We start from the raw sequence: 19,529 nt of genomic DNA on the forward strand, positions 1-19,529 counted from the left end.
GTCCCCAGCAGCACAGAATAGTGATGTGAGGCTCCTGTTACCCAGATGCAGGAAGATTGTAGTGGTAAACGCACTCTGTGTAAAATCACGTTCATACTTTACATCTGATTTGTTGGATTTGCAGATGTTGTGAGGTAGCTATTTAATTTGCTGTTTAAATCACGTACTCCCTACATGTTTGCAGTATTTTTGTTCTGGAATGCAAATCAACGTTACCCCAGCGATTGGCTATGTCCCTCTTACTGTAGAACTATGCAGATTAGGTCATACACATATGTGGCTGATTATATGATGCTGATAGTAAAATCCATCTTATGCTTTCAGATTAGTGTGGGGTGTGTGTATGTACACGGCCTCATCTGTGTGGAGTTTGTATGTTCTCCCCGTGTTTGCGTGGGTTTCCTCCAGGTGCTCCGGTTTCCTCCCACATTCCAAAAACATACTGGTAGGTTAATTGGCTGCTAACAAACTGACCCCAGTCTCTGTGTGTCTATATTAGGGAACTTGGACTGTAAGTCCCAATGAGACAGGGACTGATGTGAGTGAGTTCTCTGTACAGCGCTGCGGAATTAGTGGCGCTATATAAATAGAGATATATATATATTTATATTTTAGTATATTCCATCTTGCTTTGAGCTCTAGACGTGCGAGAATGATACAATACTGTTTAGCAGCGCTGCCAGTCTGTAATCTGAATGGAGACATTACCTCGTCTCACCCTGCACCCCACAGAAAGACTGATACAGTAACACCAGTCACTTTCTTTAGTCTATTTTATTATAACTGTCAAACAAACGGCCTCCCACTCAGTCTCTCTGCCGAGCACATGGAGATTGCAGGCATAGCAATATCTGCTGATGAATAAGATATTACTGCCTTACCTGGTTTGTAGATTGTACAACGTGTGTCTTGTATGTAAGCAAAATGGTGTATTTTCACTATCACGTTCCCATAAACATTGGTTCCCTTTTGCTGTGAGTTACTACTTTCGATCTTACTGCTGGAATCCCAGGAACTCTCTACGTGTGACTACCGGCTGTGGTACCTGAGAAGGTTTGTATTGGCACAACGGGAAGCCTGTACTCTCAGAGATTGGAGTGTTATCATTTTTGTCATTGAAAGTTGTTAGAAACGCAAAGGATTGGTGTTTAGTTTTTTTGTTTTTTTATTATTTTGTTTCCTTTTGAAGTGAAGTAGAGCATTTAATATTTGTCATTTGTTAAAGTGCTGCCTTCTCACCAGTGTTTATAGGGTTAACCGTCTTGTCCCCTCCGCATGCTGTCCCTCTGGATGACCCGCAGACCCTGTCGCTTCCTCTGTCTGGGGGCAGTGTGCGCTCAGGCATCCTGTCCGGTCCTACACTCAGGAGAGGAAGACTCGTTCTGGCGCTGCACCCCTTCATGTCCAGGACGGAGTGGGCCTCTGCCTTGACTGTTTGATTTCTGTTAGATGTCTTATTGTAGCCTGAAATACTGGAATTATTGTCACGTGAGCGGTCGATTGCGAGGGTCCTGTTAACTGCAGGGCATTATAAACCTTGAGATTGTCCAGAAATTAACAATAAGTGAACCGCCAAGCACCAAACGATAGGGTGACTAACTGGTATTTTGGGTTTATTTTGTGTTAACTACACATGCACGGTGGCTTAGTGGTTAGCACTTCTGCCTCACAGCACTGGGGTCATGAATTCAATTCCCGACCATGGCCTTATCTGTGTGGAGTTTGTATGTTCTCCCCGTGTTTGCATGGGTTTCCTTCGGGTGCTCCGGTTTCCACCCACACTCCAAAAAAATACTAGTAGGTTAATTGGCTGCTATCAAAATTGACCCTGGTCTGTCTATCAATTTAGACACTAAGCTCCAATAGGGCAGGGACTGATGTGAGCGAGTTCTCTGTACAGCGCTGCGGAATTATTGGCGCTATATAAATAAATGATGATGCACCAATAAGTGACCATTTACCTGATAAATGGTCTTTCAGACCGATTTGTATCTGTGTGTGTGTTCCTAGCTTTGGGTGGGCTGGATAAAAGATTGTTTATAAATTGTGTAACTCTAAGGAGTGTAGACCTTGGAAGGCAGTGGGAGGTGGAGGTGGGGTGGTACCAGTATTCAGTCTGTCGATACACTAGGATCTAATGACCTCACCGAGGCATTAAGAAAGCTGTGCCTCATGCCTCAGTAGTGTTCTTAGTGCATTTACTGGCTGCATCCCACTAAAATATCTCCACTGTGTTTAGGTGACTGGTCCTCTGTAAATAAACCTAATTAGCAGCTGACGTGCTGTGCAATCACAGAGAAAGATCATTCAGCTCAGTCTGTGGAGCTTATATGTAGAATAGTGATGGATTCACGAAGGCCAGAACATATCATCTACGGGACGGGCATTAAAATATCTCTGGACCCCACTGTGCCAGCATTGCAGGCTGAGCCCAGTGTGTGAACTAGGGATCTGCAGCGTGGAAAGTGATATTAGTTGGACGCCGCACGCTGCCAGACACCTGTTCTGTATGAGCTAATCTGTCAGAGATGTAATCCTGCTCCAGTCACTCGCACAGCTGGGACGGGTCTTGGGGGTTCCAGCTCTTGGTGTCCTATTGACCCCCGGCCCGAAGGACCTCTCTGCAACCGCAGAAATCTATAGTGTTACATATAACGGCTGCGTTATTATTTGAGGTGCCTTACGGTCACCACACAGTGTCTTCACCACAATTATTTTTCTGCTTCCTTATTTAGATTGTATCACATCCGTAAGTAAACTGGGGTCCAAGACTAATATCCTGGGCAATATAGTGCTCTCAATTAAAAACTATAGGTTTTCAGCTGCTATCTAAATAGGTAGGTGTGAATTTGACACGTCAATGTGAAAATATTAAGGCACTCTCATGGATCGAGCCGTTGAAAAGATTGTTCCTACATCATCTACCTGAATTCTAAAGCGACAAAAATCTCTGTCCGTGTTCTACCTATAGCGTAGCCGTCAGCGCACAGTGACCCATGTGAATAAGACGCAAGACCATAAACAAAGGCTTTTCTTTTTGTTTCATAATGGACGCAGTAATTGTAACTAAGAACCGGCTATAGTGCAAGGTGACCAGCTGTGTAATTGTCTGGGATGTTTATATTGGTTTACGCAGTGTCGCCCTCATCCTCAGGTTCCCTGAATGTTTGATCCCAGTGATTTCAGCTAATAGGCGGCAGAGTTGTGTTGCTTCCTGCGGGGTCAGCCAGGGTGCTGGAAATCTCCCTTAGGCTTCTGGTTTCCAGGTTCCCAGAGTCATTCCTGGAATGTCGCATTCTTTCCTCTGTTGATTGGCATATATATATATATATATATATATATATAACTAGCTTTTCAGAATGCTGTGTTTTTATACTGTATTGGAATATGTCTTTTTATAATTGAGGCTTATTTTATGTTTCCTTGTTCTGTGTATTGCTGTTTACGGACTGGGGGTGGCTGTTTTGTGTGCTGACCCAACATTCCTGAGTTATTTAGCCCATGAATTCCCTGGTTATTAGTGACATTGTAGAGGCATAATGTCCCCAATGGGCCGATAGGTTCCCTTCTCATGGATAATGTTGGAACACCCAAAATGGCCGCCTCAGTGATGTCACAGGCCTTTCCGTTCATATTTGCGCAGGCCACAAAATGGCAGCCCCCACAGTGTGTTGGCGAAAGATGCATTTTTTCCTTAATTAGAATATAGCATCTCAATCATGGGTCTATATAATCTGCTATAAAATATTCTGAAAAATTATTTGATTTTTTTAAGATATAATTATCTTTGTTAATATAAACTGCATTAATTTAAATTCTTAAGCTTTGTTCTATTTTCCTAATTGTGGATTACTCTTCGTTGTGAGTGGATAATTTACAGTACTAAAGAGTTTGCAGTGTATATTGGGCACCTTGTATTGTGCTAATGGGAAACGATTGGCGTAGTTGCTCGCCACGTAGATTTCTTACACTTTCTCTCCCTCTGGCCACAGCTGAGCAGTGAGGACAGAATCCTTCATGCCTGACCTCCTAAATGTTTTATTAGGAACAAGTCCTGTTTAATTCCGTTTTCCGAGCGTCTGATTGTGCGCCAAAGTAAGTTGGTGTGTCTCCAGTTTCGGCAGGCTGTTGTTGGATCAGGAGTCGCACATGGGTTGGGATTAAACAATGCCTCTGTGGGCTGTGCTCATTTAATGCCAGTGGTTGTGTGTGTGGGGGGGGGGGGGGTTAATGATTTGGAGATGTAATTGATGGCCCCGGTGGCATTAATGCTTTTGACGGGAAAAGCAGAAGACTTCCCTGGTTTATGGCAGGTAATGGGAGCACTCTGTGACCCCTCGATGCAGCTAAAACATGACATTTGGCACAGAGTGATTTAGAAAAATGGTTCTGGGTCTCTGTAGCAGTGCAGGCTTACGTCATGTCCCTGAAAATGTCTTTACTCTCTGTGACTATAGTAAAAGCTGTGGTTGATTGGGAGTAAACGCAGAATCGCCGGCTGTGTAGCACATTAACGCTGACCAGAGTTATTGTTAGCCCGAACAGACTACGGATATTGCTGATCAGATGCAACAGCTGTCACTGCAAATTGCAAATGACGTCACAGGGAATTGCTGGTTCTGGCGATAAATGGCGCACCGGGGGGGATCCCAGGTATGAACCCTGTTGTCATTCGGTGTAACTCATATTAACGTGGTTTACTGCCCATTTCAGAATAGTGTACTGGTGCTGCCTTTATAATGTTCTGTATCATTATAATAACATCGGTATGGAGAGTTTAATTTGAGAATTGGGCCTAGGGATTGTACTGTCCTCTGCTCTGCACGTAAGCTCAGTCATGTCTCATATTTATTGATTGGTGTAAATGTGTTTTATTGACTGCTAGTAAAGTTACTGAACTTCAGCCTACAGCCGGCACCTCACCTGGAGTCCGATCACAAGCTCCATTGGGCAGGGAAACCATTCCTGGCAACATTTATTGTTAAGCTGATGTAATTCTAACAAACTACAATCCATATTGGGCAGGAGTTTTGACAGTTTCCTTCCTTTTAACAGTTCAAAAAAAGTAGGAAGATTTACAATTTATTTTTCTTCGGAAATGTTGCAGTTTTTGTAGTATGGGGTCGATTTGACACTACTGTGTGTGGCTCGGTGTAGAGGTGGACACAGCTGTAGTGTGCCACCCACATGTGGACCGAAATGGCCATGCTCCTGGCATTCAGGCTAAGACACAAAATAGTAAAACATGGCCACTGAATTCCACGCTAAGGACTGGAGTTGCCCACTTGCCATTAGTTATAAGATGTAGCCATCTCTGTGTGGTGCATGGTGTCATCATGAATACAGTCGGAGCTTGTTTTTGTAAATTGCACCCCTTGTTGTTCCTGGTTAGTTTGTCCCTTTCTAACGATTTATTCTGTCTTCCAGGTTAAAGATGGCGGCCCTTTAGAGGAGCCTCTCTGTGAAAGGAGCGGAGGCCAAGCCTAAGCGATGGAGGAGGGCCGCAATGATAAGACCAACCAGGCTCATGTCCTGTTTGATCGCTTTGTCCAGGCGTCCACCTGTAAAGGGACGATGAAAAGCTTCCAGGAATTGTGCGACTACCTGGAGCTAAAGCCGCGGGATTACCGGTCTTTCTACCAGAAGCTGAAGTCCAAACTCAACTATTGGAAGGCGAAAGCGCTGTGGACAAAACTGGACAAGAGGGGATGTCACAAGGATTATAAGAAGGGAAAAGCCTGCAGCAACAGCAAGGTGAGAGTACCACCCTTTACACGATGCAGTCTTTAACAGCTGCTCAAATATGGAGGTAACGGGGCCCCTTTCGCAAATGCACTTTGGAGGCGGCAATTTTCAGAGCCGAACCGGCATTATAAAGAATGTGTCCAATTGGTACACTGGAAGCCAGCGACACTAATGTAACTGGTTCCAAATGAATTCATAGGCCCTATTCTGGGTCAGCTCTGTTTAAAAAGTAGTGGATATCTGAAACCCCTCCCACATCTTACAGAGCCTTAATAGGTCCCGATACAGATCAGAAGGCTGTGATTGCAGTCTTTTGAGTTGCTGTGACATCACTGGCCCCGCCCCTTCTGTGTCAATCCGATAAATTTCACAGTACACATTTGTCATGTCAGTCACTGTCTGCTCATTTGTAGAAGCCCCTCCCTCCTAACATGGCAGCCTGCTGCAGAGGAGTAGCAGATAGTATTTATCTCATGTATATTACTCAGCTCTGTCATACACAACCTTTTAATATATGTACTGTTATAATATTATGGCTTTTACTTGCTCTTTATGTTTGACTGGTGTTGGGTATAACTTAGCTTATTTTTTTTTTGTGTATTTTCTTTTTAAGAAGAACATTATTTTAAATGTGAAATTTTATATGGTATACAAGGATGACAAAGCAGCAGATTAACAAAACCTTGCAGGGAAATGCTCTAAAATATTTGTTAGAAATATATGTTCTGTAATAATTCTTCTAAACCCAAGAGATAATCCAACACTAAATCATGTCTAGTAAAAGTCCTATCCTGACAGAAGACTGGGTGCAGGAACTGTTTTGTCAGCGAGTGGCGCTCAGGCGCTTGTCTTCTGTGATCCAAATATGTTTCTCCACATTGTAACCTTCATTGGCTGCATGAGAACGTTAGAACTCAACACAGACATCCTGTAGCGCGATATGCAATATACACGTCTTGTTCTGCTGACCTGGGAACACAAGCCTTATTTGTATAGTGTTTGTCTTGTTTAATATTTCCCTTTGCTATCTCTCTGCAGTGTCTCATTATTGGCGCCGGGCCCTGCGGCCTGCGCACGGCAATAGAGCTCAGCTATCTTGGGGCCAAGGTGGTGGTGGTGGAGAAGAGGGACGCCTTCTCGCGGAATAACGTTTTACACTTGTGGCCCTTCACCATTCACGACCTGCGGAGCCTCGGGGCCAAGAAATTCCACGGGAAGTTCTGCGCTGGGGCTATCGATCACATCAGTGAGTATACATGATGTCATGGCGTTTATAATGCCTACTAAACCCCACCCCCCAAAATATAATTTATACCCCCTCTGGCAAGTTCCATCTTTCCTGTACATTCCTCCAACAGTGACACCTGATTTATTGTTGTGTAGCGTATTCCAATCTGCTTCCTCGGAAACAGTGAATCACTCTGAAGAGTAACGGCTTCCGCAGCCTCCTGTTCATCCGTCTAATGACCCAGTGTTTGTTTTTAATAGAATTACGGCACAGACCATAGAGAAGCTAATCAGACTAATGCAGATTACTCTGAGGAACACTGTGTTTTATCTAAAGATTGTTTGGTAAACACAAAAGCCAGTTTGTATTTAAAATGTTGTTGTGTTAAAACAAAACATTTTAAGTACATAAAGGGAAATAAAAAATTAAATTCCAGGCTCATCGAATTCCAGGCTAATTATGATGTTGATTGAGTATTGATTAGTTGTGTCTGGCACGGGGGTTTGGATAGATCAGTTACTTTGTCACCGCTGTCTCCTAAGACGACGCTCCGCACCTCCCTCTGCCACAAACAAGTTGTTACATCATTATCAAATGGAAATAAGGTTGACAGGAGGCCACGGGGGGGAGGGGAGAGGTGGATTATGGGACAGACAACAGGGGTCTCTAGAGAACGTTGGGCTTTGTCAGCAGGTTTAGTATTTTTCTGACTTTTATGTCCCATCATGAATATTTTAGACACTTAACTATATTTTTTATATGTAAATATTAAGTTGTCATAAACAGGTTGGATAGATGAAGTGTATAATCTATAGATGAGTTGTACTACGGTCTGTTATATACCGTGATGTTCATGAGCGGAGGGCTATGCTTGCAGAATTCATTTTCATCTAAGTATTTCTGGCCCATGTGACCCCTTGCATAATATAGAATATACTGTCAGCTCTACTCTAATTCTCAGCAGCATTGAACCCTTCGGTGAGCCCCTGGGTTAGAGGATTAAGTGCTTGGGGTCTGACCATGGATTTAAATTCCTGACTAAGGAGGACGGTTGGCCGTCATGGCAGATACAGAAAGACATTTCCTGGCGAGTATTACAGGACCGAGCAATGCAAAGCTCTCCAGAATCTTGTGTCTGCCTGTTCCTGGATTCCTACGGCTGTCATCCTATCAATGGCCAGCATAGCATATCCAGCAATGTCCTGCATATTCATTCTGGCTCTCATTAAGGGCTCATTCACACTGCATTGTTCATGCTTTTAATTGTAATTAGGAATTAAGCTACCATAAGAAATCCTTGTTTATTAGAATAATTTCAGTGCTGGGGTAATGGGTTTGATTCCTGGACAAGGACCCATCTGTGTGTAGTTTGTATGTTCTCCCACTGTTTCCTGGTGGGTTAATTAGCTCTTGACAAGATTAACCCTAGTCTGTGTGGTTGGGAATATAGATTGTAAGCTCTTCTAAAGACGGTAAAACCCTAAACTTCAAATCTCCACACTGGGCTGCAGCGCCACCTTGGGGTGAGACAGTGTTACTGCATGGCTTTGACATTCCCAGAATTGTGTTGTCAAGTCATATAAATCTGATTTATTTTTTTTTGTAATGTAAACACGGTGTCAAATTATAAATTAAGCTTTGAAATGGCAATAAAAACTGCTTAACTCTACTGCATGCTTTCCAGACCTGCTCTGTGAGTTACGGGAGAACTACACTGCAAAATAAAGTGGTTTTGGGTGCAGATTGAGATGAAATAAAATGCTTAATTTCCCCGTTCTAGACACCCGATACGCTGTGGGTGCAGTAAAACTCCGAGTGGGGATTTGTCACTTTCCTATCGAACTCCACCCAAAAGAAAGCAACCTTTTTTTTTTTTTTTCATTTTCTTTTCTTAATAAATCTGATTTAGACTTTTTTTTTTTTTTTTTCCACTGTTCCTCAGTGCAAGCTTTTATCAAATTTTTGTCTGCCATTAAATACTGGTAAAAGCAATTTTTTTGCTGTGGCTCCTAAACTACACACAGCAGACACAAAACCAATAGATGTGAGTGTGGGATTACGATATAGAATGAGATATTAATTGGTTGTCAATCGCGTTTACAAGAACAGATACATGTGTTACAACTTTTCGTTTCTCGTTTCCTTTAAACCCAGTTTAGGAGATGTAATTATACATTAACTTGCGTCTTGTTTCCACCCTCATACGCCATCTCCCTTTCTTCCATCGTAGGTATTCGCCAGCTACAACTTATCCTTCTGAAGGTTTCTCTCATCCTTGGGATTGAGATCCACGTCAATGTGGAATTCCAGGGCTTGGTTGAGCCTCCGGAAGATCAGGAAAATGACCGTGAGTTATAGAAACTTCTTACATGTAGACTATAGATCTCATAGGTATATTTGAATAGTTAGTAGACCGTTCCCGTTACTGATGCCAGGATCTTTGGTGGCATCGGTGCCCATTCTCCACCAAAGAGACATTGGATCTTACTTATTTGAGGCTCCATCTTCCATAACATGGTTCAGCCCTCAAAATTGCACCTTCTACCCCCCCCTAAAAAATTCCCGTCTATTTGCTGAAAAATTTGGAATATGTCACATTTTTTGGGGAAAATTCAGTTTGAAGTTTCATGTTCTAGGTGTTGGCTGGCGAGCAAAGGTCCATCCCAAAGGTCATCCCGTGTCCGAATATGAGTTCGATGTCATTATCGGTGCTGACGGCCGTAGGAATACGTTGGCGGGTGAGTGGATAACCCAAGAGGTTTAAGTTTGGTGGCAACTGCCGACGAGTGGATGGGTTTCAAGATTTTTCTTATTTGCGGTTTCAGGCTTCCGACGGAAAGAGTTTCGCGGCAAGCTGGCTATTGCCATCACGGCTAACTTCATCAACCGGAACACAACGGCGGAGGCAAAGGTGGAAGAGATTAGCGGCGTGGCCTTTATCTTCAACCAGAAGTTCTTCCAGGACCTGCGAGAGGCAACAGGTCAGAGTCCAAGGACTGTACTTTCTGGGGATCCCTGAACGTGCTGGGAGAGATCACTATGGGGGCAGATTCTCTTGGCTTACTGTGTAGAGTCTTTATTTAAGAACTTTTTACACCATCATTTTGGAAACATACATATATTTTAGATTTTGGGACCTGAATATTGCGTTTTTATTAATTTTGCTGATTTTTTTTCTAGATTCTATGTGGGTCACTAATTGGCTGTCACAATTGCCGCGTGTATGGGCACCTCACGTTTGGCTTGCAGAGCCTAGTATTTAGTACAATGCTGTTGTCTCTTGTCCCCTTATCTCCACCCACTTTTCCTCCTGTCTTATTCATATTTTCCTCCAATGGCTTGGAGCCATTTCCTTTTGGCCAAGTGAGTCAGTGATGTCATTGTGGGTGTGGCAGGTCAAACATCTGGTTTTGTAGCCCATAGTCAAACCGAGGGGGGTTTACTAGTGCTTGGAAACCCCCTTCCAAGCCTGGGGCACTTTATAATTGAGGTGGCTGGACACTGCCCCCGCTTCACACAGCTCTGCTTGAAAAGAGAGAGCTGCGTGCACCTAACAGTAGTGCACACAGCATTGCCCATGTATATTATGGGGATAGGAAGAGTTGGAGAGCAGCCAAGCACTATCTAATATTATAGCTATGCCCCCATGCATGCTGGTCACGCCCACTGGTGGTGTAGAAACCCCCCTCTACAAATCCTGTGTTTGCCCCTGTAGCAAAAGAAATATACATTTTGTGTTGCGTGTCTTACTTCTAGTACTGAAGGGGACTCTAATATTACTGCATTGATTGATCCAATATCCGTGGTTTAGTCGTGCACACTTGAAATGAGTGTTCCTCTAGATAAATTGCATAATATGATTGCCACTGTTTGTACAGCACTGCAGAATATGTTGTGCTGATAAAATAAAAGATAACTATTATTGCCCCCTACATGAATAGCAGGCAGCTTTTAGACCGTCAGTGTTTGTGGAGCTACCAGTCTGGTAATAGGGCATGCTGGAACTTGTGGTTCCCCGAACATGTTTTAGACTGTTTCATGTGTATTTCCAAAACTTCCTTCTCGGTCTGGTGATCATCCATTGATTTGAGCTATAGACCTGATCTGGGTTCACTTTCTGTATACATATCTCACTCCCCTTTGTGTTTTTTTTGCCCAGGTATTGATTTGGAGAACATAGTCTATTATAAAGATGACACTCACTATTTCGTAATGACTGCAAAGAAGCAGAGTTTACTGGAGAAAGGCGTCATCTTGCAGGTAAGCGCACGCTGACCGGTTGTCAGACTCTTCCTGACTGCACCATCTGATGTAACTGAGCACAACCAAAGTTTTGTCACTGTCCAGTAACGTTTTAGGAGTATACAGTCCATGTTTCCCTGACATTGTTAGGAAGTCCGTTATCTGGTTGTATACAGCCAAGATAGTAACCAGGAACGTCTGTCTTGCAGGATTACGCAGATACAGAGATGCTGCTCTCGCGTGCCAACGTCGACCAAGAGGCTCTGTTGAACTACGCCACGGAGGCCGCCAAGTTCTCCACCAATCAACAGCTGCCCAGCCTGGATTTCGCCATCAATCATTACGGGCAGCCTGATGTGGCCATGTTTGACTTCACCTGTATGTACGCCTCAGAGAACGCTGCCCTCGTGCGGGAGAGAAACGGCCACCGGCTGCTGGTGGCGCTGGTCGGCGACAGTCTTCTAGAGGTTAGCGTGTGGCACTTTTAGAGCCTTTACCTCCCAACTGACGAACCTTTTATTTTGTTCAGTACAAGGTAAATGTAACGTTCTGCAGTTGTCTTTGACAATATAATCACATTGATGCAATTTATAATCGTAGCAATCAGGTTTTCCTGGTTCTTCAATCTGAATAAACTCATTTGTAACAAGGATATTTTAATGTAGTAATGTATATATTAGACTGTTATGAAGTAAAAAGGAATTTCCCAAATTACTTAAGTGAATCTTTGTAATTTCCCTGAGTAATCTGGGTCCTTGAAAAATTTAGAGCCGCTGGTATAACGATGCTCTGCCCTCCAGTGTTTCCTCCTCTATTAAATCCCATTTTTACCACCACTCGTTGATGATATTAATATTCCTCTCGCAGCCTTTCTGGCCGATGGGAACGGGCATTGCGAGAGGTTTTCTGGCTGCCATGGACTCTGCATGGATGGTGCGCAGCTGGGCACAAGGCGCCAGTCCATTGGAGGTGCTGGCCGAGAGGTGAGTGTCACCAAATGTGTCCCTACTGACTGGGGTATTTCCTTGGCTGTCAGAGCATGCTGGGACATGTAGTCCCACAGCCGCTGGAGTTCTGTAGGTTGCCTATATGTGATTTATGTGGTAAGTCATACAGCGTGAGCTGTGAGGAAATACTGGGACATTCAAAGGTATAGGTTGCCCACTTGGGATTTATAGGATAATTCCCCTTCTCCGGCCGTCACGTTCATCATCCTCGTGCCATTCTCCCTGTGGAGTCCGCACAAGAGGGAAGAATGAGGATGGTCGTAAAGTAGAATATGTCTCACGTTTGTTGTCCCCTGTTGTAGCAGACTCCAGTCCTGAAGTTTCTATTCCTGGTGGTGTTTGAGTTGTGGTTTTTATTTTTTGGCGGTCAGGCGAAGTGGTGATGGCTACTGAGTAATGAACAACCTACAGTTCTCCTTAATATTATTAATACTGCAAGCTGACCAGTATTCTATGCAGTACATCATCTATAACATTCTACATAATAACGCTCATTGTATTGGTCTGACCCACGATCACATTATACCAGCCTCTGCCTGCTCACTGTATAGTCTGTGTTCTCACCTGCACACAACATGCCCCCTCTAGGCCTTCTCTGCATGTAATTGTCGGGGTCCTGGGGCATAGGTAGCCAGCAATCACCACTCCCGAACACCACGTTATAAGACTCGCTGCTGTTGCGGCTCTATTCGCCGGATTCTGGTTACGTCCTGACTGGAGTTGGCTTTCTGAGTGGTTCTCTGGCCTGGATTAATAACTCTGTGCCTGGGAGGTGTAGATAATGGGAACCAGTGTTATTGGGAACATGGGGCACAAAGTAATCCGCTCCCATCCCCAGGCTGCAATATTTTTATTCTCCATGGCAACCTGGTGTCCATTATTCCTCCTAATTCAGAGAGTTACCTGTTGGTTTCCACTCTGCGCTTATTACTGTGCGATGGGTCTCCCGATTCTGAAAGATTTTATTTTCCTTCTGATGAAAGATTAGTTTCGCTGACTCTTTGTATATCGGTGGTGAATGCTGGGTACGTTCTATTTGTAGAGCTGTAAATGTGGGTTTCCGATAGGAACTTTTGTATCGGAAATCAATAGAACACACCGTTTAATATGTCCCATTTGTTTTATTTATTTGCCCTGTATCTGCTTTAATGTAAGTTACCCTGCTGCTCGCCCGCTAATCCCAGGGAAGTAATTGTAAAAATAATGGTAATCAATATCTCCTGTCCTTAAAGACACTTATGTGAGAAACTAGAGGTTATTTTCACACAGCTGGCAGACATGGGTGGTCTGCGGTGGTCCCTGCAGAGAGATGGATGAGGGGGATGTTTAGCACATGCAGAGAAGGTCTTGTTCAGACCATAGTTATGCTTCATAGTCCCTGTTACATAAGGATCAGAAGTCCTTTCTGATCACAATTTGCTTTAAACCTATTTCTGATCTACGTTTGTACCTTTAAGCCTTAGCCGTCTCACACGGGGCTGGGCCTTTATTGAGGTTTTTACATTTAGCTTTTTAAATAAGAAAAAAGCCAGAATACTTGTGTTGCTTTGTTACCCTGCTACTGATGATCACACTGTGCTAATCCTGATTTCAGGGAGAGTATATACCGGCTGCTCCCTCAGACAACGCCAGAAAACGTCAGCAAAAATTTCAGCCACTATAGCGTTGACCCAACTACCCGCTACCCCAATGTCAAGCTGCAGTTCTTGCGACCCAGCCAGGTGAGGAATGATGTGTTCTGTCCCAGGGTAACTATTAAATAAGGAGAATTCAATGTATGAGGAGTTTCCTTCTTAAGAAGGAATTTCCTGGTAAAGGAGATTGTATATTCCATATTCCCAACTGTCCTGATTTCGGGGGTCTCAAGATAATTTGGGCTTGGTCTAGGTGTAACTGGTTCAGGTGTGACACGGGAGGGACTTGTACGTTCCCTTGTTTTTGCCTTTTTAAAATATTGTGAAGTATGATTCTGCCACTTACTGTGATGCCGCAGACTTGTTTCCTGATTAGATGGGGTATGGCATATTTAAGAGTCCCTGTATTTTACCCAAAATGGACGAAGATGAAACTTAATTTTAAAGTGTATTTTTCACTCTAATGTCCACCGTTTATTGGCGTATTACTCTGTGCTATGTGACGGTATGACAATATTGTTTCCATACGGCCCTCCTCTCAGGTCCGACACTTGTACAACACCGGTGAAATGAAGGATCTCAACTTGGAGATCGGGAATCTTGTCAACCTCCAAAGAACGCCCAAACTGGGCAGAAACGGTGAGTTATTCCTAATGTTCTTTCCTGTCTCGTCTGTTGGAAATATAACCTAACTTTAATTTGTAATGCAACTGTGCAGAAAATACTGACAATCGGCTACTTCAACTGGTGTAAACAAGTCCTGCATCCCCTTCAGTGTAGAAACTATATCTTTGTACATAATGTAAATTTATTGTTGAAGTGTTAAGTACGATAATTCAGTCCGCTCGTATAAATCCTGTCTTTCTCCCTTTTCTGAAGAGTCTGTGGCTCGCTCCAGCAAGTTGCTTGGTTGGTGTCAGAAGCAGACGGAGGGCTACGCGGGTGTCAACGTCACTGATCTTACAATGTCCTGGAAGAGTGGCCTTGCCCTTTGTGCCATTATCCACCGATACCGTCCGGAGCTCATGTAAGACACTAGATCATTATTGTAGTGCCCATGGAGGTAACCATACTGCTTAGTTAACACCATACTGCTTAGTTAACTTTCCCGAGAATGCAGCCTTTCAATCGGTGGTCCGGGGGGGAGTGATACACGCGTGTGCTGGTGATGTCGCTGTGAATATGGTCTTTGAGTTGCTGTAATAGAAATGGGATGATTGTGAACCTGATATTTTCTTTCATGTCATGTTGCTCTGTAGCCACAATTCAGCTCATTCTTTAATCCTAGTTGGCATCCTTACAGCAAAGGTGTTACCGAGTGGAACAATTAATGTGATCGGTCCGTGTCGCCCTCCCCTCCTGCCTGCTCTGTCACCTCTGCCCTCTAGGCTGCAGAGTACAGAGAACGCAATTTCCTGAAACCGGTTCCCACCTCTACTACAACGCCAGTCTTTGTTCAGCCAGCATTGTACTAGGGGAGGCGGCCTTTTTATAATTGGTGTTACACACCCGACACGTTGTGAGAGTCATGTGTCTACGTGTTACACACCTGACATGACTTCCAGGTGTTCTGGCTTTCTATGTGAAGTCCGTATTTCTTTATCTTGGTCTCTCTTGTGGCGATGATGCAGAGATCATGGGATGCAATCATTTTCCGCTCTGCGCATGTTCTTATTTGTGATGTTCAGTGAAACCTTTATATAATTAAAATAATATTTATTACACACATTACTCTGTGAGGTAACGGATTCTTCTCCTTTGCGCAGTGACTTTGACGCTTTAGATGAGTGCAATGTAGAGAAGAACAACCAATTGGCATTTGATATTGCGGAGCGCGAGCTTGGCATCTCCCCCATAATGACAGGAAAGGAGATGGCGTCGGTTGGGGAACCCGACAAGTTGTCAATGGTCGTATATCTCAGCCAGTTCTTTGAGATGTTCAAGGAAACCACCAATTCTGGTATGCGGTCTTTTGAGCTGTTGTCTGTGTGTATATATGTATAGTTATTATATCTAATGTCGCTCCCTGTCTGATACTCGCAGAGAACGCTGATCAGAACATTGACGAGAAAGCTGCTCTTCTGGCCAGCACGAAGTCTCCCATCTCCTTCCTGAGTAAATTGGGACAGACCATCTCTCGGAAACGGACCCCTAAGGTAGGTCTCGGAGGGTCTGTGCATGCAGGATGAATTTTCATTGGATAATAAGTCATCAATGTTTCTTATTACATTAGATTTAAACACAGCGTTGGGTGGCTAGGGTTTATTGGAGAATAAATACTGGTCCATAAGAAGTGACCTCGGAAATAAAAGATGTATCTGAATTATTTAATACGAGGGTTCTGCTCGCAAGCTTATATTATATAGGACAATAAGTCTGATACATGAGGGTAATCGCACAGTAATGTTTTATTTTTGGGTCAGGAGGTTGTTTGAACATTAATATAAGTTCTGTGGGAACAGTATAGAGGAAAAGTTATCGTGCAAAATAGAATACAAGGGGGGGGGGGTTAATTGTGTAGTGTAGCTCAGGGGTGGTTAATAAGGTGGTCCAGGAATTTAATAAGCTTGCCTAAAGAAGTGGCTTCTGGAGGGTGATTTGGAGGATTTCAACTGGTAGAGGAGGTGGATCCAGAGAAACAAACGCTGATGGAGAGATTTGATAGGAAGGACAAGAACCAGGATAGGACAATCTCCCAAAGACCTAGGGATTGTAGCATTTGTATGAAGAGAGACAGTGTCAAATGCAGCAGAGAGATCCAGAGAATTAGAAGAGTAATGGCCTTTTAGATTTAGCAGTGGAATTAAATCATTGACAACCTTAATCCGTGCAGTCTCTGCAGAGTGTGGGGGGTGAAAACCTAATGGATAAGGTTCCAATAGGTTGTGTGAGGTCAGAGTGGACCTCAACATATGCTTTTGGTATACCTTATGATTTTTAGAATAGGTGTAACCATATGCTTAAAAAAGTTTGGAGAAACTCAACGGAGAGGGGGATTTTTATAAATGTTAGTGAAACCTGAGATGGGGAATGACTAATTTTGAATGGGATGGATGAGAAGAGGGGAGAGGCTTTATCTTCTGTTATGGGATCACATGAATAGAAGGTTTCAGTTCAGGAAACTGGGCTGGTTGCTACTCTGAGAGAAAGATATTTCATATTGAATCTTGTCCTTAGGAAGCAGGATCTTGGGCGGTGATGGAGGTCAGAGGGGGTTGGTGTGGGAGGAACGAGCAGATATTTAAATGTATCCTACAAATATTTGGGGTAGAAGCCAGAATAGACAGGTTTGAGATTGAAAGTATATTTGTTTGTCTTTAGACGTAAGGCTTCTGATTGGGTTTCACCTTGTGGGAGAGTTTCAGAAGGCAGTGTTTTCTGTGAGCGTCGTAGCTGAGATCTTCGCCAACACTTGGAAGAGAGAGTAGGTGGAGCCCCTTGGTTTGATTCTAGGATGTGATGGAGATGTGGGATGTCCAGGAAACGAGGGTAAAGAAGATGTTGGAACTTTGTTGAAACTGAACAGAATTGTGATTCCTGCAGGTCTGAGGAGGTTTGGTAGAGTGTAGAGCAATTCATGTGGTGGAGGTTACTGTCTGAGAGGGGGGGGGGGATAGGACAAATTTGAACCTGAATGAAGTCTGGAGAATCCAGGGCGTGGCCACCACAATGAGTAGAGGGATCTGTCCACTGGGGGAGAGGCAGAGAAGGAGGTCAGAGAGTAACTTGCAAGCGCAAGGAGCCTGATGGGGATATCCGAGGATAGGAGATAACTAAGTCACTGATAAATGTTCCAGAACAGATATTTTTAGTCCTATAAAGATGGTAATTGTATCTGCGTTTATGGTTTGTCTCCTCCAGTATAACCTTTGTCTTCTCTATAAAGGACAAGAAGGAGAAAGAGGTGGACAGCTCGGGCAAGAGACGGAGAACCAGCCAGTCGGAGGATGTAAGTGCCGGAGGCTCGTTCGTATAATTCAATAATCCTTATAATCTGTACACAAAACAGCAGCATATTGTGGGTGGAATGTTTCTTTCATCGATTGTCTGATCAACATTTCCAGCTCGGCCAAGAAACTGAGTTGTGGCTTCTTCCCCCCCCTCGTATGTAAACCAATCCGCTGTACAGTATTACTCTGGTGTATTTTGTGATGTTAGAAGCACTGATCGCTAGCACTTAATAAGGAATTATTTATTTGTTTATGTGCTTAAATTCCACCTCTTAAACAGAAGTTATTTTATGTTTATTATGTTGGTGTTTAATGTGGAAGATTTCTATGTTTGATCATTGGAAATAAAGCTGTACATTTGTTTTGAAATTTGTTGATCTTATTTGTTCGCTTTTAATTTTCTTGGATTTAGTTTGTTAAAAAGTCGTCCGCAGGCTGCTAAATCTACTACCATTGTGGATACTGTATGTTACTACTATCCCCTCACTATTGTTTTTATGGGGGTGTTGCAAATCATTGTTTGGGGTCCATAGTATGAACTCTGTATGTAAATGAAGGGGATGGGCCAGGGTCAGCAGACATTCTAATAGTATGCAAAGAAAAATGGTCCCTGACACAATACGTAAATTGGAGGGAGGAGATTGTATGTAAATGAGGAGGAGGAGCCAGCTGACATTCTAGTAGTATAAAAGAAAGATGGCCCTTGACACTGCATGTAAATGAGGGGGAGGATATCGTATGTAAATTAGGGGGAGCAGTTGGTTCCAGACATTCTAATAGTATAAAAGACAGATTGCTCCTTACACTGTATGTAAATGAGAATTTGAGGGGAGGAACAGAGAAAATTACTTTTGCTTTACACACTGTTACTTGGACTTTGGTTAACCCATCTGTGTTATGTGTAGGGGTACATCAACTTGTTGTATTAATCTAAAAATAAGCATTTACTTTATGAATAATGGAGAGAGCATAGATGGATGAAATCAGGACGATCCAGAAACAGATCATGCTTTATGACTTTATGTGGGCAGGGTGGGTCCAAATTAAAGTTCATTCATCTATACTTTGCATATTGTTGCAATGTGATTCATTTGTAGTCTCGTGAAGAGTTAGACATCTGAATCTGGCGCACACTTACAGAACGTCTCTCTCCCTGAAGCATAATACCAGGGCGCTGTCTGCTCATAAATTGTTGTCCGTCCATAACCACGTCCTGGTGCCAGACTCTGTCATCTTCTCTAATTTGTGAATCCAGCTGAACCACGGTTCTTAATTTCAGGAAATTAGAGTGTAATTTAGATTAACAATGGTAAAAGCCAGCACAGACTTGGAAGAACCAGGCTCTATGCACAAGAGACATGTTGGGTTTATTGCAGGGTGATTGACAGAGTTTCTGCGGATTACTTCACACACATAAATCTGTCTCCAGTAACTGTACAGATTGGAGAAAACGTTTTGTTGGGAATTGAAGGTTAATGGTCTATGTGACGCTGTTCTTATGATTTGCAGGAAGAGGGCTCCCGATCTTTGCGAGATGAGAGGCCCCCCTCAGTGAGCGCGCTAACGGAGCGGAAAATTGACGCCACAATCGGTAACCAGAACAAGGTGAAATCCATGGCAACGCAGCTGCTGGCAAAGTTTGAGGAGAACGCCCCAACTCCTAACGCAGGGCTGCGGAAACAGGTAGGTGTCCTGTACTGGGAGTCGTTTGCACCTCACTAGA

At 43.4% G+C, this 19,529-nt stretch overlaps 1 protein-coding gene across 18 annotated transcripts in view; it reads left to right on the forward strand.

Moving 5' to 3' along the window:
• The window catches only part of MICAL3 (microtubule associated monooxygenase, calponin and LIM domain containing 3), an 84,195-nt gene that overhangs the window by 22,677 nt on the left and 41,989 nt on the right, over window positions 1–19,529 (forward strand). For all 18 annotated transcript variants that reach the window (XM_075210682.1, XM_075210685.1, XM_075210681.1 and 15 more), the window contains exons 2-16: window positions 5,428–5,754; window positions 6,784–6,991; window positions 9,204–9,320; window positions 9,610–9,711; window positions 9,799–9,954; window positions 11,133–11,233; window positions 11,425–11,682; window positions 12,083–12,198; window positions 13,817–13,943; window positions 14,399–14,495; window positions 14,736–14,883; window positions 15,623–15,816; window positions 15,900–16,012; window positions 17,743–17,805; window positions 19,316–19,489. In XM_075210682.1, the coding sequence (XP_075066783.1) occupies window positions 5,491–5,754; window positions 6,784–6,991; window positions 9,204–9,320; window positions 9,610–9,711; window positions 9,799–9,954; window positions 11,133–11,233; window positions 11,425–11,682; window positions 12,083–12,198; window positions 13,817–13,943; window positions 14,399–14,495; window positions 14,736–14,883; window positions 15,623–15,816; window positions 15,900–16,012; window positions 17,743–17,805; window positions 19,316–19,489 (2,238 nt within the window). In that variant the 5' untranslated portion in view covers window positions 5,428–5,490. The remainder of the gene's footprint in view (window positions 1–5,427; window positions 5,755–6,783; window positions 6,992–9,203; window positions 9,321–9,609; window positions 9,712–9,798; window positions 9,955–11,132; window positions 11,234–11,424; window positions 11,683–12,082; window positions 12,199–13,816; window positions 13,944–14,398; window positions 14,496–14,735; window positions 14,884–15,622; window positions 15,817–15,899; window positions 16,013–17,742; window positions 17,806–19,315; window positions 19,490–19,529) is intronic.

This window comes from Mixophyes fleayi, chromosome 4, assembly GCF_038048845.1.
Source record: "Mixophyes fleayi isolate aMixFle1 chromosome 4, aMixFle1.hap1, whole genome shotgun sequence".
Lineage (NCBI taxonomy): Eukaryota > Metazoa > Chordata > Amphibia > Anura > Limnodynastidae > Mixophyes > Mixophyes fleayi.